The sequence below is a fragment of the Brachyistius frenatus genome, unplaced genomic scaffold (assembly GCF_029030835.1).
Source record: "Brachyistius frenatus isolate BFR_SWC_R1_liver_20210118 unplaced genomic scaffold, ASM2903083v1 Contig_93, whole genome shotgun sequence".
NCBI lineage: Eukaryota > Metazoa > Chordata > Actinopteri > Embiotocidae > Brachyistius > Brachyistius frenatus.
Genome location: NW_027210692.1, coordinates 1,594,750 through 1,620,214, shown reverse-complemented (window position 1 = coordinate 1,620,214; position 25,465 = coordinate 1,594,750). Strand labels below are relative to the sequence as shown.

The 25,465-nt window shown below is 42.2% G+C and overlaps 1 protein-coding gene across 3 annotated transcripts in view; it reads right to left on the bottom strand.

The window, feature by feature from the left end:
* Positions 1–3,051: 3,051 nt before the first annotated feature.
* The window catches only part of LOC138627995 (single-stranded DNA-binding protein 3), a 36,301-nt gene continuing 13,887 nt past the window's right edge, over positions 3,052–25,465 (bottom strand). Inside the window, exons 5-18 of one of the 3 annotated variants that reach the window (XM_069710702.1) lie at positions 14,283–14,372; positions 10,243–10,326; positions 8,769–8,828; positions 8,581–8,647; positions 7,930–7,994; positions 7,603–7,664; positions 7,107–7,152; positions 6,574–6,609; positions 6,401–6,455; positions 6,097–6,167; positions 5,609–5,687; positions 5,473–5,501; positions 5,206–5,307; positions 3,052–3,611 (exon numbers count right to left, since the gene is read on the bottom strand). In XM_069710702.1, the coding sequence (XP_069566803.1) occupies positions 3,582–3,611; positions 5,206–5,307; positions 5,473–5,501; positions 5,609–5,687; positions 6,097–6,167; positions 6,401–6,455; positions 6,574–6,609; positions 7,107–7,152; positions 7,603–7,664; positions 7,930–7,994; positions 8,581–8,647; positions 8,769–8,828; positions 10,243–10,326; positions 14,283–14,372 (876 nt within the window). In that variant the 3' untranslated portion in view covers positions 3,052–3,581. The remainder of the gene's footprint in view (positions 3,612–5,205; positions 5,308–5,472; positions 5,502–5,608; positions 5,688–6,096; positions 6,168–6,400; positions 6,456–6,573; positions 6,610–7,106; positions 7,153–7,602; positions 7,665–7,929; positions 7,995–8,580; positions 8,648–8,768; positions 8,829–10,242; positions 10,327–14,282; positions 14,373–25,465) is intronic. The other 2 variants (XM_069710704.1, XM_069710705.1) reach the window with 2 other exon arrangements.

Genomic DNA, 25,465 nt, shown 5'->3' with positions numbered 1-25,465 from the left:
ACTTGATAATCATATTTGGACCCGTCAAAATTGTCATGTGACCTTCGACATGGACCCAAACACCATGCTGGAACCCACCAGATTCTCAGGATATGGACCAATAAATTCTGGAAGCCATTTTCAAAAACTCTGTACAGAGCATTTTGTACATGAATCAACATTTTGCGCAATGTCACAAGGAATCGATTTCAGCGCAATCATCATCAGTGAAGTCTCACAAAACCAAAATATATTTGACGTTGTTTTGAAGCTCATCACAATCCTTCAGCTCCAGAGAAACAAGTGCATGTTCATGGCAAAAGGAGTGAAGTCATTTTATTTGTTTTTAATATGTATCTACAACAAGGGGGACACAGGCAAAAAACGACTGACAACTTGATGAAAATTAAAACAAAACAAAACAAAAAAAATACATTAATTATCAATGCAGATTTCCCACCTTTTTTCCAATAAGCAACATTTTTTTGTCTAAAGAAACTTTACAATATAAAGAAACATACGAAGGAACCTCTTATTTTACTACACGAGACATTTAGGATCTGAAACTACCCTAACATGAGATACAAAGCAACTCCCCAAGGACAGACTGCCTCATATTCAATACTGCTTTGTCATCAAGAGGAAAAATGAGGAACTGAACAGAAAAATCTTTACTCCCACCCCCCAGAAGTCCTCTCTTAACCCTCCCTACCCCTGAATGTTACAGTATTATACATCAGCACAATAGAAATACAGAAATGATCAACGTCGTGACGGCTTTACTTACAGGACAGAAAGATAGAGAGAAGTTGGACTGCATTTTATACAACAGTATTTCATAGTACAGGGGAGGAACCACCTGTTCCTGCACTCTCTCTACCTCTTCTCAGCAACAAAATCTGTCCATGGGTTTCTTTTCTTTTTACTTTCCCAAACATTTCTCCTGCCCCGTTTTAAATAGATAAAAAAAAAAAAAAAAAAAAAAAATCCTTCATAGTAAAGTATGTACTCTGGTCCCTGGTGCGTTGGATTGAGAGCCAGTGTCCCGTGTGCCCTGCTTTGTGTTTCACTTGGGTCAAGAGGGTAGAAGCTGAAATGCAGTGTGTCGGAGACGGACACAGAGGGGCAATTTTATTACTAAAAAAAAAAACCACACAAAAAAAACCAACGTCCTCTTTCACTCTGGTCTTGCAAATTCCCCGTCAATTCCAGAGTTTCCAAGAACAGAACCTAGAATGGTGTTTCATTTTAAGATGAGTTTTCCGGGAGATGTGTGTGACAGTGAGTTACCGTGTTCACACACACACACACACACACACACACACACACACACACACACACACACACACACACACACGCGCTGGATTACATACAATTTCCTCCCTTGTCCTGCTGGACTGCTCGACGCAGCAGCTCTGACGCACAGTAAAGCTCCACGTTTTTGTCTGTGATGAGGTGAAATAGTATAATAGTCTATAGCAGCTCCAGTTTCTGTTTCTTGCCATTCATATTATTTCTGAGTAAAACACACGCCATCTCTGAACAAATACACACAGTTGCCCGATTCAGCATGTTTCTGATCAACTGTTAAGTTGTGATTTGAAATATCAAAACATGTCAATGATATCAAAATGCATTTTACAGTATTTACAAAAAAAAAAAATCAAAATCAAAAGATGGAGAGTTGTACAAAAAAACCAGAGAGAGGGATGGTGTGTGTGTGTGTGTGTGTGTGTGTGTGTGTGTGTGTGCGCGCGCGTGTGTGTCAATGCTGGCCTGTTGGAAAGGTGAGAAAGGGGTAAAAGGACAGAGGTGAGCCGAGGGAGGGAGGCCACTCATTACAGTCAACAGAGCAGTGCCTTGCTGCTTCCTCACCTGCTGCTCCCCAACTTAAAAACACCAAAGATCCGATCAGCAGATAGCCAGAAGTCCTTTCACCACAAAGCAACCGTAAAGAGGAAGCACTGCGTGTGTGACGACAAAAATGTCTGGTGTGTGAAAGCAAGCGAGCAGACATACATCACAGTGTGTTGAGAACTTATCAGCAAACAAAAACAATCCAAGTGTTCACTACAGGTCAGCAGACAGACGGTAACGCACCTTATGTACACGATGGAGTGAACAGTGACCTATAAATGTGTGTGTGTGTGGGGGGGGGGGGCATTTTGTGGAAGCAGCATGAGTGGGGGTCAAAATGGCCGACACTTGTGATGACTTCAGCACCTTTAGGGGCTCGGATAGACGGGTCTAATGATGTCAGACGGAGATGAGGAGACGCTGCTGAGTGGATCTGCATATTTACACAGTTGCTACTAGTTCTGCAGTTGACAAAAAAAAAAAAAAAAAAAAAAAAAAAGATAACACTTAAAAAAAAAAAAAAGTAACAATGATTCATAAGACAAATTAAAAGTACATAAATAAATAGAGCTGTGCATTTCACTGCAGGGAAGCTACTAAAAGCAGGAGACGCTTCTTCTGGTGTGGGTTATTGAGCAAGAAGTCAACATTTTTTTGATCTTTTAAAAGGAAGTCGCTAACCTCCGAGAAAGTTAAAAAAAAAAAAAAAATCAAAAAAAAAATCAAAAAAGGACCAATCAGTACCGTGATGGATAAAATCTTGCCTGCAGGGGGCAGTGTGCTCACACAGAGCCACATGTTACACAGCAAACTATTTCTGATGTGCATGCACATATGCTGTCTTCTTCATAATAATGTGCCCTTAAAAACAACAGAAATTAGAACCTAATCTTAAAATGATCATACCAATATCATTAATAACAATAATACAATAATAAAAATAGCAATGATATAATACATACACAAAAAAAGTGGAGAAAAAAAACAAAAAAACATGTTCACTGATCATCACAACACCTCTGTTACAAATGTACACACACACAGAGAACAATGGTGGGGGGAGGGAGGGGGCAGAGGGAGTCATTTCCTCTGACCCCTCTACTGAATCCGTCAGGAACAGCAACAAAAAAAAAAGAAGATGATTTTAAAAAAAGAAGAAAAGTCCAAAGTCGTGGTTGAGAAGCTTCCAGGCAGCTGCTAAGAGACACTCACTGCGTCCATAGGGGAGGGCTGTGTTATCCAGTCTCCTCTCCCCCTCTCTCTGTTTGTCCTCCTTCCCTAGCTCATTGTCTAGACCCTGACAGGAAGCCAGGGAGGCCGGGGCCTGAGTCAGAGAGGAGGCTCTTCCTGTTGCTCTGTGACGGCTTCCTATTCACACCGGCAGCCATTTTGCATGCTCCGGGAGGGCCCGTCTTAATTAGAGTCCCAGCATGCTCCAGGGCTGTCCCAGAAGGCTGTGTGGCCGAAGAGTTCCCCAGTGAGAAGAGGAAAAAGGGGGGCGGGGGAGGTGGCCGGGTTGGGGTGGTGGCGGATCCCGTTTAGGGTGGGAGGGAGATGGGGGGGGAGGAGGGGGGCACAGGGTGTGTGTGTGTGTGTGTGAAGAGGGGAGGTGGTCCAATCCGAGGTGAAGTAAGGATTGAATTGAAGGGAGAAAAAAAAAAAAAAAAAAAAATCAGGTGCAGGGTTATAAAAATAGAGGGGGAAAATAAACAAAAAAATACAAAAAAAAAAAGGAAAAAATAAAATCACACACTCATCGTCATGTTGGGTGAATACTGAAAAGAGAGAGAGGGAAGGGGGAGGTGGGCACAGATGAGTGGATATGTCACCGACAACATTTAAACACCAGAGGGCGCTCAAATCCAGCCCTGCAAAGCTAGAGGAAGCACAGACTTTGGTTCCAGCCAGGCTCTAATACACCAGACTCAAGCAATCAGGACCATAATAATTCAGATACATTTCGAACGTTTAATATTTGGATAAGGACTGAAATTTGTCTGTCGAAAAAGCACTGAAAAGTGGCATGACACACTCGGATTTACAGACATAGGGTAGGTTTCTTGTTCATGTACAATTTTAACCAGATATTTTGTGATTTAAAAGATAATTTTGCTCATATGAGTTTTATCCGCATGGATACCCAGCCCTGCTGCTGATTAGTTGAATCTAGTTATTTAGGGCTCGGCGACAATTCCAGCCTGCGCGACCCGTGGCTCTCCAGGCCGAGGGTAGGAGACCGTCAGTTTTACACAACACAAAGAACAGTACCTCCCTTCACCTGCTGTAATCCTTACACAACAGATATTGTCCCACGTGTTTACTTTAGCGAGTGTTTAAAATATAAAAATCACAAATTATCTCGTTCGATATAACAATTAAAGTACAGTGGGCATTTATCTCAATTGACAGTAATCACATCACTGATACAGAGGGTATAGAATGAACTGCTAAGTGATTAGCAAGCGGCTACAATGCAAGCAGAATACAAGCTGTTGGTCCATTGTGGAAAATATGTTTTTTGCTCTTCAAATTTACAGTGCTGTGTCCCAAGTTAACGTGTATTTAATGATGTAATATTCAACTTTATGAAGACTTTGTGTTTAAGCAAGAGCGCTGCACTTAAGACTGGTGGTTTTCACAGGTCTGCTTGGTTCTTTGTAACCAACACCTGATCTGGAAATCGAGTTGGGAAATGATGTGTTGCAACGAGCCTCCTGTTCTGTGTGTGTATAATACCCGAGTGCATCTTGGCAGGTTTGCTCTAAGTGATGCATCATAACTGTCACAGCTATGAAGGTATAAAATGTGTTTTTTGTTGCAATTCCTGGTATATTTTACAAAATTTCCCCACTGTGGGATTAATAAAGTCAAATTTAATCCAATATCACACTTCTTGTCATATTACTGATCTCTCCTCCATTAGGTCCATTTATAACCACATTTTGGATTGGGTCTCCTTATCCGTCTTGTTGGACTTGGGTAGGTTTGCCAAAAGTTATTAGTGGATCGGACCCGTGAAAACTTCCACTTCAAACTGCTATTTAACGATTGCTCTTATAAACATCTCTTTAATTCCTGGAAAACAAAGTAGGACCTTCAAAGTGAAGGTATCAGTTGAAAAGCAACACTACTACCTCTATATTCAAATAGTGTGATGTGTTTTACTATAACTAATACAGCAAAAATAAATAAATACAAAATATTTAAAATAGGGACAAAACACAAATTGTACCAGAACGTTCTCAATTATTTCAGTTCAATATTGAAAAACTAGGCCAACCCTCTGCTTGCATTCTCCCACTGGTTTATGTCGGGACGTCAAGGATAACTGTTAAGGGTTGTGAGATGTCATTCACGCACTCTACTTACACTTTCGCTTTGGAATGGGTTCAAGAAGTTGCCGCCCATTTCGCCGTCATCTCTCGGCGTTCCAGGAGGGTTGTTCATGCCCCCCATGTTATTAGGAGAGCTCTGCAGGGAGAGAGAGAGAGAGAGACAGGAAAATAAACAAACTATTAAACCTATCCTTCTTAGTCACAGCATCACTGAAGTGCAGACGGTTATAAATAAAATGTTTTCGTTTCCAAAAAACACTGAGCAAACGAGAGGTTTATAGAAAATCTGAAATTTCCTCACCTTTGGCAACCCATCCATATCTCCAGACCCTGAGGAAGTAAAAGGAAAGGTGAGCTTTATCCAAAATAATGCCTTGTTTATTAGTACTCATATCAGCCATCAATGATTTGCAGAGCCGCACTGTGTTTGAACGCACCTAGTGATCCATTCATGTGGTGTGGTTCCATGGCTCCCATAGCTCCCATCGGCCCGTCAGGACCAGGTCCCATAGGGAACTGGTGAAAAGATGTGGAACAAGTTTTATGAGCAATGGTAACATTCATCTCGACCTCTTTGATATAACTCATCTTTTCAGCTCGGGGTAAGGCTGAAATTATTTCATTTCTTCTCCGTGCTTCATTTCCAGTCAATTCCTATTGAGTTCAGTGTGGCAGCATTATGCTCCTCTAATGCCGAGTTGCACTGGTTGCCCAGTGATGTGGTTATAAGCCCTATTTGAGCTGGGTTATATTTTGTGGGCAAGACTGTGTAATTTTAATCATTACAACCACATCCATTATTTTAACCTAGAATCAATCTGCAGCGTCCGAAACTGGAAAAAGCCTGGAAAGGAAAACTTTTTATAAAACAACACAGAGCTTCTGGTTGAATAACGAAGTGAAGTCAAATCGTTCTGATACTCACATTGGGTCTGTTGCCTCCTGGTCCGATAGGATTCATCATTGTATAGATGTTTTCACTGGAGTTAGTTGAGTCTAAAGACAGGACAAAACAAAAACTTTAATAACACGATGTCAGAGAGATGATGTAAAACTCAATCATAAAGATATTATCAAGCAGTGAATTAAATACGACAATAAAAGGTGAACAATGAGAACACTTGGTTGGTGAGGGGACACATTCATGCTTGTTTAGTGAGGAAAAATGGGACAGACATCTATATCAGAGACACAAGTGTTAGTGCTGGGGACATAGTCAGGTGACGCACCACCTGGGCTGGGCATGATGGGAGTTCCAGGTGGACCTCCTCCGCCCGGAGGACCCTGCCGAACAATCGATGACAAAGATTTAAAACGGAACTCATCAGAACATAAACTGAGCATATAAAAACTATAACCGCATCTGGGAAGGTAGCCTTGCATCCGATAGATCTGAACTCACCACGTAGTTTCCTGGAGATGAGGAGGAGTAGGCTATCTGCAGGGGCGACGAGGAAACAAATGTTCAGCTATACAAGGTGGAATTCAATCAAAGGCATGCAGTCTAATAAAACCCAATGCAGCAGGCCATTTGCGAAGCTTATAAATGTCAAGTTTCTGTTGAGCCTGAGCCAGGGAGTTGTAGTTTAAAGTGCATAGAACGGTTTTAATTCACTGTCGAGCAAAAGACCTTCGAAACATCTATAATAGAAACGGACCTAGTCGCAAGAACCATTCGCCAAAACTGACTGCTGGAAAACAACGAATTACAACATCTCTCTGACATCTCTCTTTTAACCAAAACTGGACGTCCTAACTGCTGTGAAGATCTTTGTAAAGCTATTGAGTACCATAGGAATGAAGTTGTTATTATTATAATACACTTAAATTATAAAACATAAAGCTGGCATGACACAGATCGAGTGTTTCTTTTACTTTGCCCACCACCTACAGTGTATGTGTTCAGTGTGCACATAAAAAGGGCTTCTGACTCACAGAGTTAGCGTTAGGTCCTGGCCAAGGCCCTCTTCCTCCGGGACCCCTGAGGGAAAGACAAAGAGATAGAGCGTGAGAGTGACACACCAATGAAGGGAAACAGGAAAATATGGGAAGGTGACAACAGTGTGGAGATGGCACATAAATAACTTCAAGAAGATACAGCAAAAGATAAGAGATAAAGCTGCTTTGAGACAATGATAAAGTCCTTGCAAAGGTGGAAGCCGGGGGGGGGATAGATTTTACATTCAAACCTATTTCTTAATACCTCTAAACGCTTAATAATGGATGGTTCTGTAGTTTGTCAAACAAACAAAAATCTAAATAAACAAAAACAACTTCAGCAGCTGGAACTTGAGATAAGAAGCAAAGCAGTGGAGACGACGGAACAACATTTTTGACTGAGGAGGAGAAGTGTCGATGCCGGCTGCTGAAGCTACCTGTAAGCTAATGCCGGGACGCTAATGCTACGGATGAAGCAATTCACGGGACTTACATGTTCATTCCTGGCATGGGACCGCCCATTGAGTTGGGAGGAGGCCTCATGCCGCCATAATTCTGAAAAACAATACATTAAAGACCCGCTGTCAGAATATGCCAAGCGAAAGTTACTGATTCTCAAAAAGAGAACGGTTTGTCTGGATTTTTGTGACTGCAAAAGAAGAAGTCGCAAGCATGACACGCACATCATTGAACTGGAACAAAAAAAAAAAAAATCTATCTTTATTCTAATATATCTACAAGATGTGTGTGTGTGTGTGTGTGTGTGTGTGTGTGTGTGTGTGTGTGTGTGTGTGTGTGTGTTTTGTTAATTTCATCGTACCTGTGGGCCCATGGCCATTCCTCGAGGAGGGTTCATTCTCATTGGTCCACCCATGTTAGGATGTCCTGCAAGAACAGACCCCGGGAGTCACACACGGACTGCGACGCACCTCACACTCATACCCGTGTAAATCCCCGTCTCGTCTCTTAAAGTCAGGAATTAAGACGGGCCACAGACAATGCTTCATCCTAATCCCATTAGTTGTAACCTTCTGGCCCCTGAAGCTGTAATCTGCTGCTAAACTCACCAAAGACCCCTCGTGAGCCACGCACGTATCCAGTGGACACCAGGGAAAGGAAATAATCACAGCAACAAAACTTTGTTGGTAGAGTTTAGTTTTTTGCATTACTCATTAATTTATTTACCAAAAAAAAGGTCAATAAATGGTTAATATTTTTAGGTTCTGGATTCCCCAATATGAGGGTGTGTTACTTTTTTAAAACCTCTTATCACTACAGAATATATTCCTTCGGTGTTTTGTTTTTTTATGTCAAACTTACAGACTGACAAAATCATTGTTTAGCTGAAACTCTACTGAAAGATTCAGCAATCGCGAAAATAATAGTTACAGAATGAATGAGCAAAATGAGCATATTTTATACCAAGTCACCCGACTCGGGCCTCTGACTATGACCGTCACTCCAACCTTACCTTGCGGTCTTGTTGGGTCCAAACTGTTTGGCAGGAGAGGCTGAGATCCTGGTATTCCTCCAGGAGGCTGACAAGAAAACAAACATGGAGAGTGATCAAAATACTGGCGTACCATGGCAACATGGACTCTCAAGAGTTGTCAAAATTAACATAAAACTGAATAAACACTGAAAAATCAATATCGGTACCTGGTTTGGCATTCGGAGTGCGGGGCGCGGTCCACCTGGATACCGCGGTGACATGAAAGGCTGCAGAGAGAGAAATGGGGGAAGGAGGAAGAGAAGGAGGAATCGAGGGTGGCGGGAAAAATGGGGGAAAGAGGGACGCAGAGAAAACGACATTTCCATTATTGATGAGTCCAAAAGCACCCAAACACGGCCAGCGCTGAGGACACACAGATGGACACAGTGGGGTTGGAGAATGGAGGATGGCGCTGAAAAACTGCAAATTCAGCAACATATCAGCTCGAAACCCCAAAAAATACACAAGCACAAGAGTCTGTGCATTATGATTTTTCACAGTATACCAACAATATGCACTCAAAGCATGGATTTGTGCGTGTGTGTGTGTGTGTGTGTGCGCGCGCGCACGCGCACGTTCTTCTGTGTGTAAAGGCAGTGCTCACACAGCTCCCTGCACGGCCTGCCTGCTCTCGCTGTGGTGTAAGCTGATTCGGCCTGTGGTCGGCCTGGCGTAGTTAGAAACACCTCAGGCCAACAACACCGTTCAAAACCGTACCGGAAGCATGTCCACACTCTCTCGCACACAAGACGGAAACCAGAAACCACAAGAATGAAGAGCTGAGCTGCCGCAGTTAATGGGCGAGGGTTAGCTTTACCTCCACAGTGGCATCTGTAGCTACCGTTCTGGATAAGTGCTGAAACACACAACGGACTGAGGACGAAAGTTTTACGGGCTGGATAGATGTGAACACGCCTCGTCGGCAATTTCAGCAACCCAAACCTCTGACTGTCATAAATGTGTGGAAAGTGTCACTACATGGACGTACCCATGTGCTCTGTACGTATACGTGACGTGTTTATAGTACCTATCCCGTTTTATTTATAAGGTTCTCGAACAAGTAAGCAGGGGGGGGGGGAAGAGAGAGAGAGACAGAGAGTGAAGTGTGTGTGTGTGTGTGTGTTAAGAGTGGAGGAGAAGATAAGTGTGCAACCCCCCACAAGCTGCTCCGGGGGAGGGGCAAGGAGTGAATTATTCATCCCGCACAGGGACAGATGATTCTGGGCCTTGAAGAGGAGCGGGCCCTGCTGCCTCTGGATGCTCGGCTTTCATAAAAAAATTTTTTTTTAAAAAAGGAGCTGGCAACTGGAGGGGCCGACATCTACGGGGAGTTAGCCAGAACAAAACTAGAGCTCGCAGGGCTCAAGGGCAGGAGAGGAAGAAGAAGAAGATGGTGTTGCAAGTGGTGAATGGAAAGAACAAGCTTGTGTGTGGGTGAGGGGTCGGGTGTGTGTGTGTGTGTGTGTGTGTGTGTGTGTGTGTGTGTGTGTGTGTGTGTGTGTGTGTGTGTGTGTGTGTGTGTGTGTGTGTGTGTGTGTGTGTGTGTGTGTGTGTGTGTGTAGGGGGAGACGTGGGGAGGGGGGGATTTAGAAGGGAATGGAAGAGGAGAGGGGTGTTTGAGAGAAAGTGTTTGTATCTTACCTGGCCATGGGGTCCCATCATGGGGTTGCTGGGGTTGTGTGGGGGGGGCTGTGCGTGAGGGGACTGCTGAGAGCCGGGTGGTCCCTTTAAGAAAGAAGAGCGATATCAGAGGGGAGGGGGGGCAAAATGGGGGTTTACACCTGGAGGAATTACCCAATTAAAATTATAAGAACGAGGAAGACGATGGGGGGGGGGGGGCAGTGACGAGTCTTTAGTTCGAGGAGGAAGAAGAGAAGCAGGAAAGTGGAAAAACGCTGGACATTTTGGGCAAATCCTCTCAAATCTGTGGTTAAGTAAGGGACTCCTGAACAAAAAACACAATTAAAAGTCCTTGAGTCCAACCGAGCTGCTAGAAATCATTGCTATCTTGCTGGACAGCCTTCATCATGTGTGGCTACACCAGGAGAGGTGATCCTGACACTTTAGTCAGTGGATTAGATGTTTTCCTCTGAACCACATGGGGGCAGTGTTACCAAAGGCTCGCTGCAACAGAAGTGGCCGCAGCAGGACAGACACTAGAGGCAACTTCAAACCAGAGAGATGACAAAAACAAGTAAAGGTTGGAAGTTTTTCCTGCTCATTGTAAGCCGACTTCAACATAAAACCATGTTCCTGTGAGCAAACTCTCCGCTTCTCTGACACACTGCTGCCTTATTGCCGACTTTTCACCCCAGGACAAGAGGTTAACGACCTCTAATAAATAAGTTATTATGCAACAGTCTCTTTTCTGCTCTATCACCGGCCGCTGCCTTCATTGCTTTACATATTTCCTTTTCCAGTTGTCCGAAGAAAACAAAAGCTGGCTGATTTACAAATGGACAATGGAATTTTCCATGCATCCCTCTTAGGCATCCGGACACACACAAAGACTACACACATTGATTAGTGAGTCTGGGAGCATATGTACTTACAGTTAGCCAGTGAAAGCATGCGTGTGGTTCTGACAGCATAAACTATATTGACATTTGTCGGAAAAGGCCTTAATAATTAACACCATTGTTGTGGCAGCCAGGTAGAATCTGAGCAGCCACATCTTTAATATTCAGCAATAATACTAAATATAAACACTTAATGTGTGAGTAGGGATGGCTATTGAATCTCAATACTTTTCTGGTAATGTGGTAATGTGTGTGGTAAGATTAGTCAATTAACCAATTAGCTGACCAAGAGAATATGAATGAGCTGCTGAAAAAGTGATCGCAACGATTACTCTTGTTGTCCAGAGTCACTCGTTCCACCAGAGTTTAGGCTGGTCGGACAACCAATTTTCTGATATTATGTAGATCTAATAATTGATAGACAAACTAAACGACAGATTAAACAGCAATCAAACGTATTGAAAGTATTGACAAGTTAACTGTCAAGTATCAAAAGCCCACATCAAATATCTATCTGGTTTGTAATAGGGATTCACCTAATATTTTCTTATGTCAACAGAGTGTATGTGCCGATTATATGCCAAAAATGGATGAAACCTTTAGCAATAGCTATCGGCCTATAGTCACACTGCTGTAGGCTTGGGTTGTTACTTTTTTTTTAATATTGTCATTTTTAATAAGGCTTCTCTCATGCTTCCTTGCTGCGTGTTCATTTATGACTGTAAAGTGTTTTAGGATCATGTCACATGGTGATTTTACAAATAAAATTGAATTGAATTCTAATCGGACTGATGTCAGTTCTCTCTTTTAACCACATGTAAAGTGTGCAGACTTTCTGTCCTGCTAAAAGTTGAGTCAGTTAAATTAATGACACTCTATGATGACAGAATTGAGGAAGAAACAGTTTTCAATGCTACTTGACTAACATAATAAGGTCAGTATCACAAAAGAAAACTCACCAAGAAAATATTAAATCAACAACTATTTTGAGTATCAAAAAATTCAGCTTTTTTTTGGGCCAAACCTTTGTTGATTCCAACGCCTTAACTGTGAGGACTTGCTGCCTCTTCTGAGGTATGATTAGAAATTGTAATATCTTTTGATTTTGAGCTGCTGGTCAGACAAAACAGGATATGTCCTCTGCATAACTGTCATGACGATTTGTCATTATTTTCTGACATTTTAAAGACAAAGCCACTCATTTGAATACAAACAAAACAAACAAAAAATAGAAAACAGATTTATTGGTAACAAAACAAATCTTTGCAGTGGCAGCTCTGATCTTGTTTTTTCATTCTTTGATCAGACAAGACGCTTGTGTTTCAATGGCACCTAACATTTGCGCATGTGGCCTCTGTTAAATGATAAAGAGTTTGTAAAAACAAAAACAAAAAAAACACAAAAAAACATACATTTTTCAGAGTGGAGCAACAGAAGAGGTATTGTTTAGGTGTCAGGTCTGACATTCACAACAGCATTGCGAGCAAAAATAATTCAAACAACACTGCCTTAAAGATGAGCACGAGCCATATTTGCAGCAAACAACCAAAGCTTTGTGTTACAATAAGGTCCCTTGAACACAACATGCACACAAACACACACACAAACCATCGCCCAATCTCACTCCCCCACCAATGTTAAAAATAGCATTTCCATGTGTCTCTCGTCACTCCCCCCTCCCACCCCCCATCCCCTTGCTTATTCATAGTCGTATTCTCACTAGTCCCCCCCACACCACCACTACCGTCCTCGCTCTCAGCCAGCAAACAATGGGGTGGTAGGTAGCCGCAGACACAAACACTGGGCCACAATCCTGGTGGTACTGATCTTTCTCATTTCCCTCTCTTCTTCTTCCTCCTCCTCTTCCTCCACTCACCCCTCTTCCTCCCTCTCTCTTATAGTGTCACTCGCTTTTTTTGCCGCTACTCTTCTCCACTACCTTATCGTGCCGCCTGCCAAATGCCAGTGCTGTCCATCACACCACTGCCTCACGGAGCAGATGTGTGTGTGTGTGTGTGTGTGTGTGTGTGTGTGTGTGTGTGTGTGTGTGTGTGTGTGTGTGTGTGTGTGTGTGTGTGTGTGTGTGTGTGTGTGTGTGTGTGTGTGTGTGTGTGTGTTTGTTTGTTTGTGTACGTGTACACACATGCTTGTATGTGTATTTGTGTGCGTTTGTGTGTCTCATTCTCTTCATTCTCTTCAGACAGCCATCTCCCACACTAAAACCTTTCCCTTCACAGAGCCGGGACAGGTCAGAGACAGACGGAGATGGTGATGGAGGAGTGGAGAGAGGATGAATACGGGACGGCTGAATCACAAATGGGTTGAACAGCAGCTCGGCGAGAGCAGAGCCACAGATGAATGAACAGTGTGAGCTTCAGAAGCGCTGGTGGGTGTAAATATCAAGAGTGGTATAAACAGCGTTTGGGAAAATGTGGGGGAAAAAAGGGAAGAGAAGTGGCAGGGTCGGAGACCCAAACTGTAACTGTGGAATCATCTGATCAAACTCCATTATTGATTTTACAGTTAAAGACTTAATTAGTAGAGACCCAACTGATACTGGATTGTCTTATAACAATATATTAGCAAATATTATGGGTTGCTTTTCATTAATATGATAAAAAAATGTGTGATCAGTTGAACAATAAACTATTTTATCAGATCATAGCAATCATATAATAGCACTGTGGTCCAGTGAGAGCCACATATCTCAAAATTCAGAAAACCTTCAGTTCTAGAAAAATTCTCTCTTCTCAAATTAAATAAATCATTTAAAACACAGGATTATTTAAAACATGCAAAGTCACTGAGGAAACAAAGCTGGTTTTCTTTGGTCGTTTCCACAGAATATCAGTAAAGTGTGGTTCGAAAAAGATCATAATTACAGTAATAACAATAAACATGAATGAAAAAGTATAAAGAAGAATCTGAATAATTACTCTAATTCTAGTGATTTTCATCTTAAAACCGAAGAACTAAGTGTTTATCTGTAGGAGGATGAATTCTCCACCATCTATTACTGCTGGAAATCGAATTGAAAGAATATTCAAAACTTTGGATTATTTGTTTTTTGGGAGTCGGACATGGACGGATGAGAGACAGAGGCAAGGTAAGACATAAAGAGAAGTGGGTTTGGAGGTGAAGGACAGAGAGGGTGGGTCATACCTGGAAGAAGCCCGGGGGCATGGGACCGCCTGGCATGGCGTCGTTGGGGGGCATGTTGCCCATCACTGGGCTGGGCGCTGCCGCAGCGCTCTGAAACACACAGATAAAACAGTTAAAATATGGTGTTTTATGTGCGAATGCCAGTGTGTGCGTGTCGTACTGCTCTACAGTCATATTCATGTATAATGCACTGACCACCAGATTACTACAGGGGGCAGTGTCTGCACCGGCAATCATTGCAAACTAACCCCCTCTCACCCCACTCCATTTAAAGTTTAAATTGTTAATTCAAAGGAAGTATCTTCTATTGCAACCTTTAAACTGTTAACTCCACTCTCTTCTCCTCTCTCTATGCTACAGAGATGTGTTAGCCACCTCCTCTCTTTCTGTAGACAACGAAAGAGGTGAACAAGTGTTCAGGGAAAATACCACCAGAATGTTACTCACATACTCGGCAGAAGAAAAGTTTCAGTGTGAAGGGAGCAGACTGCATCGGTCCTGTGATCTATGCTATGATATAAATTACTGTGTATTGAGGAGTATTAGGGGTGTATTAGGGAGGCTGCAGCTCAGTTGGTGGAGTGGGTTGCACACTAATCGGAAGGTTGGTCGTTCGATCCCAGCTCCTCCTGTCCACACGCCTAAGTGTCCTTGAGCAAGACACTGAACACTTAAAAAAAAAAAAAAAAATTGCTCCCGATGGTGTACCATCAGTGTGTTGTAAGTCCCTTTGGATAAAAGCGTCAGCGAAATGAAATGTAATGTCCTGACCAACATTGTACATTGATATGATGACTGATAGGATTATATTCAGTTTGCATTTTTTCATTATTGCCCATCTCCTACAAAAAAACTGTTATTTTTTCCATTTTATTGGTTATATAATGAACAACGGAAGTTTAACCTCTGAGATGTTATGTTTCCACCAAACTCTGGGATTGGTTACTTGTAAAAATATCGGATTAATATTGACAAGACACCTTCCATGGACCTTGATAATATGGTAATGTATGGTTGATGACTCAGGAACACTACATACATTGGGAGTTTCCAGTTTGGTAGCATAGACTGTATGAAAAGGTGGACGACGTGCCTCCACTTCTACCCACCGTACAAAAGTAAAGCCAAAATATCCCAAACACTGGCGCAGCCACTCTGTGAGGGTGACATAATGTTTAACCGAAGTCTGCGCAGTAGTGATCGAGGGGTAACACCAGTGTATCGAGTTCCAGCTCTTACCAAACCCGAGACCAAACTTGTCAGAAAAATTAACACTTCAACAAACATCAATGTGATAAGAACTACCTAAAATTACAGAAACTATCTTGAGGAAAAATGTATTTGAGGTGTACTTTTTTGGGACAGAGTTTTTGGTACAGAGTTTTTGGTTTGGCATGTCCCACTTATGAGGGGGCGGGGCTTATGACCTATACTACAATCAGCCACCAGGGGGTGATCAAAATGTTGTGTTTGTTTGTTACAGCTCAGCAATCATGGCAAAACACATCCAAAAATCTAAATTGTTGAAAATATTTTTCTTACTTGGTGTACATAAACATAAACAGGGATATATAATGCGTTGCGTAGCACTGGCTATATCAGAAAAAAAAACAAATCTGATTAGTAAATGCAGGCTACCATTCAACATCGAAATATGATTTACATCGAGTTATTTAGAAAATAATCAGTTAAACTGCTCAAGAAACTCATCTATTAGAATTAAGTTGTCTAATAAGTATTAAATGTTTAAATATAGCAACAAGCCATCTGCAAATAAGTAGAGTTTGTACTGTTTCGTACCCATTAAATGCTGCTTTAAGAAAGAGGGACAGCAAAGATATTTCAAATTTGGCTAGCATAGAGCTGATGCTTCTTTTGTTTTGCAAAGTAATGTCTAACCTATTACTGTGTAATTAAAGACATCAAAATGTTTTATATTATCAATTAAAAATGACTAATTATTTACCATTACAGATCATTCACACAAAAAAAACCCCAATATATTTAGCTCTGAGTTCATAATGTCGAACAGTACGACATCAATTAATAGGTTTTCATTAAGTATCTGCTAATTTTATAATTAAGGAGATCAAAGGCAGAATTGTTTTAAAGCAACAAACATCTGTAAAAGTTGAACCTGATGAGAGCAGCTGCTTAATTAATGTTAATCCTACTACCACGTGCAACACCAGCACCGTCTCCAGCCTTCTGTATGTCAGTCAAACAGTATGGAAGAACAAAACTAGAATCTAGGATAGAAAAGGGGGGGCGAATGATTCAGCCCGGGAGTTAAATATGATATAACTGTATTCTTGTCAACACACATAGAAGGAGACGCATGTTCAGAGTGCTTACATAAGCAAGCCGGAACAAACACACGCATGCACGCAACCGCATGGACGCGCTGTCTCGCACACGCAGACACACAAAGAGTTGCATCACAGACTCATAAAGTGCAGCCCTTCAGTACAGAACGGCAGACAGGGGAGAACCGCAGGCTACAGGACAGAACAGGGAGGGGGTTTAAGACCCAGAGGAGGGAGTCGCTCTCACAAACACACACACACACACACACACACACACACACACACACACACACACACACACACACACACACACACACACACACACACACTCTTGCACATCCACCTATCCACCAGCACGCACACCTAACGAACACACTGCATCCATGTGACACATACTGTATGCTTGGACAACAACGACCAATTACACGCGTGTATACAAATACCCTCGCTGCCCTTCGTCTCCTATCTGAAACCAACATACATAAAAACTGGGGTGGGGGGGGAATCACACACCTCCCCCCATCTTTATGCTAATTCTGCTAGTGAACATGAGCAGGCCACCGAGTCCCTGGGGAAGAAGCAGGGTCGGCTGCCTCTTTTTCTCCTTCTCCATCCTCCCTCCCTTCTTCTGCACACTTTTCTCTCCATCTTCTCTTCTATCCGTGACCCTCCACGTTCATTTTCTTGGCACTGGCACACGCACAATCACGCGCACGCAGACAGACACACACACAGAAAAACACACACACACACACACACACACACACACACACACACACACACACACACACACACACACACACACACACACACACACACACACACCTTCCCTGTGCCCCAACCCTTGTACTATTCCTCCCCAACACAACCTCTCCTCCCCTCAGTCCCCCCAGTAGGGTGTCAGCAGCTTGCAGAAGCTGTTGCTATGGAGACAGGTCCTATCTGCACTCTGTCCCCCTGGCATCCCCCGCTCCAGGAACGCAGAGAGAGAGAGAGAGAGAGAGAGAGAGAGAGAGAGAGAGAGAGAGAGAGAGAGAACAAGATGTAAGAGAGAGTGAGATCCAGAGAGTGAGTTAGAAGATACAAGAGTGAGACAGAAGAGAAACAAATTTAACAGAGAGATTTTTCTGTTTACAATTAATCACTCCGTTACATTATTGTTATGGACTATTAATGGATAATTTATCTGCTCCCATGTTCTTCAATTTGCTGATAGAAAATGAACGCAAGCTGAAGGCATGCAGACTGAGCAGTTGCCACCAGCAAAGAGGAAGGTAGATTTAGTATGCAGTTGGACTTTATTAAAACCAACTTGCCTGGGGAAATACAAAAAGATCCAACAGTGCTTTTTATTTTTTTATTTTTTTTTGTAGTGGCACACACAGCACTGTCTATATCTACCTTTCCATTTCAACTCCTGCCTCAGAAGTGTCGGAAAATCTTGCAAAATAAGAGTAACGTGATTGAAAAAAGTAAATCTACGGGATTTTTTTTTTCTTTCTTCTTTGTGCAGGTAAACAATGACTGCTAATGCAGAAAGAACATGCAGGTATGTAAAGACACAAGTCCGAGAAGACAGAAGACTCCACGGCAGACACACATGCTGCACTAATTAGTGGATGTTTTAGTTCAGTTTCAGGCATGATGTATGGAAAAGTCTGTAAATAAGGGAGTGCGTAAAAGAAGCACTGGGTGGCAGCACAAATTGAAAGCGCTTTAGTGCCTGACATGCAGCAGAAAGGAGAAGAATATGTTTCTTTCATTGAAGCTGGCTGAAAGTTCAACAAAACCCACGGGACACATTTTCAAATGCCTGGGAATATTTACACTGTTTAAACTGTAAACTATATTTTAATGGCCTTCCTCGGCAGCGCAGCACAAACACTGTGCCAAAGCGTCCTGGAGCCACGTCTGCACAGAAAAAATATGAGGTACGTTTTTAATGTTACCTGGCTATCAATAAAAACAGTATCTGGACCACAGACCTGAACTGTAAGTCATCATTGTGGCTGCCGTAAGTTTGGATAGAGAACTGCTAACTTTAGCATATTTTACAGCATCATATAACCGCCAGCCTCTTTGAATCACATTTAAAGATCTAATGACTGACTCAGTTTATGAAGAAAAACTACACAATAAACAGGTATAAAAAATAATCAATTACTCAAATTCAACCGCCTAACCATCCATGAATTATGATTTTCTTTGCCCACACAAAAATTGCAGCAAGACAGTTCAGTGAATTCATTAGTTCAACCTGTACAGGCAGAGATTGGAGTTTACAGTCAAGAAATCCACAACAATAATACTAATATACTATATAAATACAAAATATATGTAATTCTAGCAAATTAGAATGAAAATGTCTGACTGTGGGCTCCTCTGATGAGTACATGCACGGTTTATGGATATTTTGACAAGACAGCATCCACTGGTTTCCCATTCTGTAACGACACCTCAGACCAACACATTGATTGGGCGCCTTGGTGGTCAGAGAGCTTTGTGGTGCTCTCCCACCGTCTGTCCTCATGCTTCCACCTTCCTACTGCACATCTACTCGTTATTAGGCATCCTGGTGGTTTTAATGTAAATGCAGCCTCCCTGTTTTGATGGTCCTTTGTTGCAAGTCTTTCTCTCTCCTGTGCTTCCTGTCACCTAATAATAATAACAATAACAATAATAATGTCACTGATCCCGTCTTCTAATCTATGAACATATTATGTACCAAGCGCCACCTGAAGATGCTATCTACGGCTCTGCAGTTTTCAGTGATTTCTAACATTTTGTAGACCAAGTAATTGAGCAAGGGAGAGAAAGCAGATTCATTGATGAAAATCCTGATAGGACACAGAAGCAGGTTTCAGTTGGCTGGTGGTAGCAAGCTCGGCTGATAATTTTACTGACGCTACTTTGTCTGGGTCGGTCCGAGTGGCGTTATCTGCTTTCGTCTGTGGTTTAGATCTCACTTTGGGCAGAAAACTACAATCTTTGATTCCTATGATAAACATTAGCAACATGGCGTCTTTGTGGCAAAACATTTCAAACTCTGATGTCTTAATCCAGAGTTTGGATCCCCAAGAGGACACCATGTCGTGCTTGCTTTGCATCCTCAGTACAAACCCACATTGTTGATGAATAATCCATCAGAGAACAAAAGACTAATGATCTGATTGGCTGCTATAGTACAGTATGTAGATGGCCTATACAGAATAGCATTGATCCCTCCCTCTCCATTTCCCTCGCCCATAGGACCTACTGGACAGATCAATAGTGCTCAACACATTATTGACCTCTGCCTGATACCTTTCACAGGGATAAAGACAGAGACATAAACACTGGACGGAGAGAGGGGAACGGTAGGAAGAGACGGTGTATGTATCTGCACGCGTGCGTGTGTATATGCGTGTATGCGCGCACGTGTGTGTGTGTGTGTGTGCGAGTGTGCGTGTGTCTGTATTTATGCGTGTCCCTGCCCGGAGAGGTACTAATCTACATTCTGGTTCACACTGATATGTACCTCATCACTGTCTCCTTGACCTGCTGTCCTTAGTGCACAGAGAGAGGTAGAGGAAAGAGATGGAAGTGGGGGTGGGGGGGTGAAGGAGTGAGGACGGTGTGGATGTGAAGGAAAAATAGCTGACTGTGGTGATCTGGCTAATTTATCAGCCCAGTCAAAACAGTGTGTTTTGCTCTAGAGCAACAGGATATGGCTGCTACTCTCACCGTCACATCTGACAAACAAATACACACACACACACACACACACACACACACACACACACACACACACACACACTGGAATTGCAGCTGGTCCTCAAAACTGGCACAAACACACACTACCCAAAAAGCTGATGCCAAGGTAGCAGTACTGAACCAGACAGGCAGACTTGCACGCACGCACGCACACACACACACACACACACACACACACACACACACACACACACACACACACACACACACACACACACACACACACACACACACACCGGATGACAGCACTAATACACGCTGCAGACACAACATCCACTTAGCCGACGCTCCAGAGAGAAGGCAGAGGGATCAAAAGACAAGAAGCATGAGGATGAAAACAACTGTGGACCCAGATATAGCCTGAAATCAAGGAGAGAGGAATTTATCAAACATGATTATGGATGTTTCTGGTTTATTTTCTGAATACAAAAATCCAGTGCCCCTTAGCTGATTTGAAATCAGTGTGCCATTTATTTCCATTGGACAGCTATTGGTGGAAAAAGAGCACATATTTTTTTTTCTTCCAGGGACTCTGTCTTTTACATAGAAATGCAGCTACACAACTAATGTTTTACCGTGTTGGTTTATATTTAGGTCCTAACTTGGGTCACTCAATTGTCAAACACACTTCTCTTGTTAGAAGGGATGTACATTCATTTTCTCTAACTTCTATAAAGTTTGAGGAGTTATGAGGTACAGATTTTCTAAATTTAGTCCCCAAAAAAAAGTTTCAAATTGCATTCACTTTCACAATAGATTAAGCTGTTGAATGTTTTATCTTGCATTTTGTTTTTAAAATGTCAGAAATGCCGATACAAAATTCAGAAGTTTTCAGTTTGTTTGTTTTATCTGATTAATAGAACCCAAAGATAGTCAGGTTGCTGATAATGCTGCAAGAAGAAGAGGCAAACCAGAAGCTAACGAGGAACGCGTTTTGCAGAACAGACGTTATTTGGAATCTAGTTTGCAGTTGAGAGGACTTCGACTTAAACTGATGAGACTAAAACACATCCCAGGTTGTTTAAAATGCTGGATGTGAGCTGGTTTGAATGGCTTTCTAAAGATAAAATGTAATTTTCTTAAAATAGCCAGCCTCAGAATTTCACATAAAGTGGTTTATAGTGTTGTGGTTTTAGATTTACATGGTGTAAAATTTTTTAAATAAACTACAGGCCCATCTTCCATTCCCCCTCAATCTCCATCCAGATTGACATTTGCACACCGAGCTCCATTTTCAAATACCTCAACTGTCTCTTGGTTGTGTCTTTATGCCGTCTACACTGCCCTCTCCTCCTCAGCGCTACTAGGCATTGTGGGTAAACAGCTAGATTAGCCAATCAATCTTCTCTCGGGAACACGGTACTAGTGGTGGTGAGGGAGGAGGGGGTCAAGGAGGAGATATGGAAAGAGAGACGAAAAGAGGAGGGGAGTTGGAGAGAGGGAGTGAGCGATAAGCCGAGTGAGACGAGAAGGGGGCGGACTGGTGTGTTGGGTGAAGGAGAGAGTGAGAGATATAGAAAAGAAGAATGGGAGGGGGAAAAAAAGAGGTGTGGGGACAATGGGGATGGAGAAGAAGGGGAGGGAGGGGGAAAAAAAAGATGCAGATGTGGGGGTGTCGCAGAAAAACCTCAAGCTGCAAGAAAACATGATGCAAATAGGCGGAAGTTGCACAGACAGAAGGAGAGCAGAGAAGGAGTGTGAGAAAAGTAACAGATGTAGGTAGATGTGTAAAGAAAGAGTGCAAAGAAAAATGGAGGAAGATCTTCCAGAGGGACTCAATAAGTAAATTGGAAACAACATACCTGCAGATTGACGCAGAGCATTTACTGTCGGCAGCACTGATTTGTACTTCCACACAGACTTTAAAAAAAAAAAAAAATTATATTGCTTCCATTTTATCCAGCCCTGGCACGTCACTGCTTTTTGTCATGCGATTGTTTATAGCCAAGCACTCGTGACCTCTCCTCCCAGATCGAATTCACCCATAACCCTGTTCACACCTCGCATCAAGATGCATCTTGGATGATCCGATCAGAAGTGGACAGCTTAAAGTACGTCAGTTCACACCTGGTATGAGAACGCGTCTCCAGTGACCACTTGCGATCACACTTCTCCGCTCTATATGCAAACGAAAACTTATATATGACTTAAATGAATAAGTAAATAAACAGTTATGTGGAGAGGAGTGTCGAAGCAACAGGAATAATAATAATAATAAAAAAAAAGATAAATCCTCACTTATCCGTGCCTCATTTTTAACGTGTCGTCAATTAGCCTACTTATGATGTATTTCACCTTTCCAAGTTATTACTGTCAATTATTCTACCAAATTGTTGTCATAAATTTAAAGAGCCCTTAAAGAAGTACAGTAAATCCTCCCACATCCTGACTGCGCTTCTTTTACTTATTTCTACTATTTAAAAGGTTTTATTTGACGTTACAATGACGTTGCCTGACCTGATCTATTACATAGGACAAATGCTCTCTACTGAGTGAATAGTTGCACATTATTACACCGGCATGGTTGCAGCAAATGCATGTCGCACCGCAAATAATCTGATGAGAGTGAATTTGGCCCAGATTGTTTGCCTTTTTTAATTTGGTGCTCAAACAAAGTTAAAAACCATTCTTAAACTTTTGAAGGCCTGAACACTAGAGTTTGTAAATCTCAACCCGAACCTCGTCAGGCTCGAACAGATCACATTGGCTCAGGCTTATATTCATTATTCCAGCGAGGTTGAGAAGGTCTGGCTCTGCGCTGCAGTGGAAATCCAGCCAACTGCTAAAAGAATGTGACCGTACGAGTCCCAGAACATCTTCAAATGTGGCCTGAGTGGATCCGATCTCAATATATCCTCAATGCGCCTTGCGTGGTTTCACACCTGTACTTAGTTCTGTCCACTTGAGATCGGCTCATCTGGAATGTATATCAATGGCTGGTGTGAACAGAGCCTGTGGCCTCTGAGCAGTTCAACAAAGAGTGATGCTCCCACATCAGAAAGTGAAGGAAACTCATCTCAAATAAAAAAATTGCCTCCATAAAAGCCAGAAAAAAAATGATTGCCACTTTTAGCAGAAATGTTAATTTACACTGCAACATATTTAAGAAGTGAGTCAACCATTTACACCATCTTCTACTAACTGATTGGATCCAGCATCTGGCTGGCAGCACTGACTTCTACCGCTAACTAAGTTCCTGGGGAAACCCTGTAAACTTTCTCGAATTTCACAACAAACAGCTGAAAATAGGACATGACAATTCACCGATCAAAATGTAAGAATTTCCAAAGCCTATTTCCAAAGTGCTTTGACACTTTTACTTCTAATCAAACCAGCACATTAATTAATGTACAACATGATGTTTGAATAATGTAATGCATTGTATAATTAAAGCAGGAGATAACATGCATGCCAGTTGGAATTAATAAAGCATAAAAGAAGGCATCCAAGTAATACATCACAACTAAAACAGACAAAAGTAACACTACTCTTTGTCTAATTGACATGTTTTTATCAATGGATGTAATTCATACCGTTCCCACGTGTCAATATTACAGACGAATCACAATTGAATGCTAAGACTCTGTGTTTAAGAAACTCTGCATTTAAGATATATTAAGCCATTTAATCCTTAATTAAAAGCCTGTAAAAAGAGATCAATGAAAAACACATTAAAATAATGATATGAATCTCTACATGAGGGACAAGTTGCCTCAATCTATTCTCCAAATGCAAAGCCCAGTAAACCTGCCTCTTTGGTGAATCAGATATTGAAAAGAACTGGATATTTATAAGTATTGATAACACCAAAAACTTTCTTACAAAAACTAACAACCTATCAACAGTATCAACACCCCTACCAGGGTTTTCTATTCAGTGTCCGCACGTGTGCAAACGTTTCCTGGACAGTAACCAAAAACCTCTGCTGTGTCTCGGCATCCAGTGGAGAGAACTGTGATAATGTTTCTGAAATGCTGCCTTGCAATCTAGAAATCCTCAAAAGACTAAGAAACTCTTTTGAGGTAAGGTGAAATTTCTTTTTTGTTTCCGATGCCTCTAACCGGCTCATTCTTTTGAAAGCAGTAGAGAGGACCTGTGCTCAGAGACTAGCCTCAGGGGGCTGGAGCCAAAATTAAACCGGTCCCGTCTCCTCCGCTTTATCACTGTTAGGAGCAGACAGCAAGCAAGCATGCAGCACGCCCATCTACATTTATATACAGGGTTAACTAGAAGGAGGGTGTGAGCCCATCCACCCTCCTTCTATGGGCTGGTTGCCAAAGATGCCCCCCATCCGAACACACACACACACACACACACACACACACACACACACACACACACACACACACACACACACACACACACACACACACACACACACACACACACACACACACACACACACACAAATCCCTGGCTTAGCCTCGGCCCAGTGCTGGGATTACCGGATTAGAACTCTATTCCATTATCTCCCCACACTATACAGTGCGCGCGCGGACACACACACACACACACACACACACACACACACACACACACACACACACACACACACACACACACACACACACACACACACACACACACACACACACACACACACATTGTCTTGACCAGAGAGGACAGGCTGAAGACAGACACACAGTGTCAATCACATCACAACAGATGACTTTTACACACAAGAGGCTACAGTTGCAGGTTTTTGTTTGTTTGTTTTTTAATCTCACGGGGGAAAAAAACAACCCAACCTCTTTATATTATTGTTCAACAGAATGCTGGAAATGTTATTAACGCAGCAAAAGATGTAAACCTGTGAACCTGTGACAACAAGCAGACGCCCCTTTAAGCACAACACTGAATCCTTACAAATTCTGGAAAGGCACCTGACAATGACCTTTGACCTTCATGCGCAGAAAGACACAAGCAGAGCTGAATTTCTTGTTTACCTCTCAAAGGGATCGCCTTGAGACTGCATACGATGTAAACACAATTTAGAGCTGCAAGATTCAGAATTGAAAAAAAATCCCAATAGCCATAATTTTCGCAATTCACATCAGGCCACTTTCATTTTATGTAGAGAAAAAAAATCTTTTACAAATTTTAAAATTCAATAGTCTCTCAAGA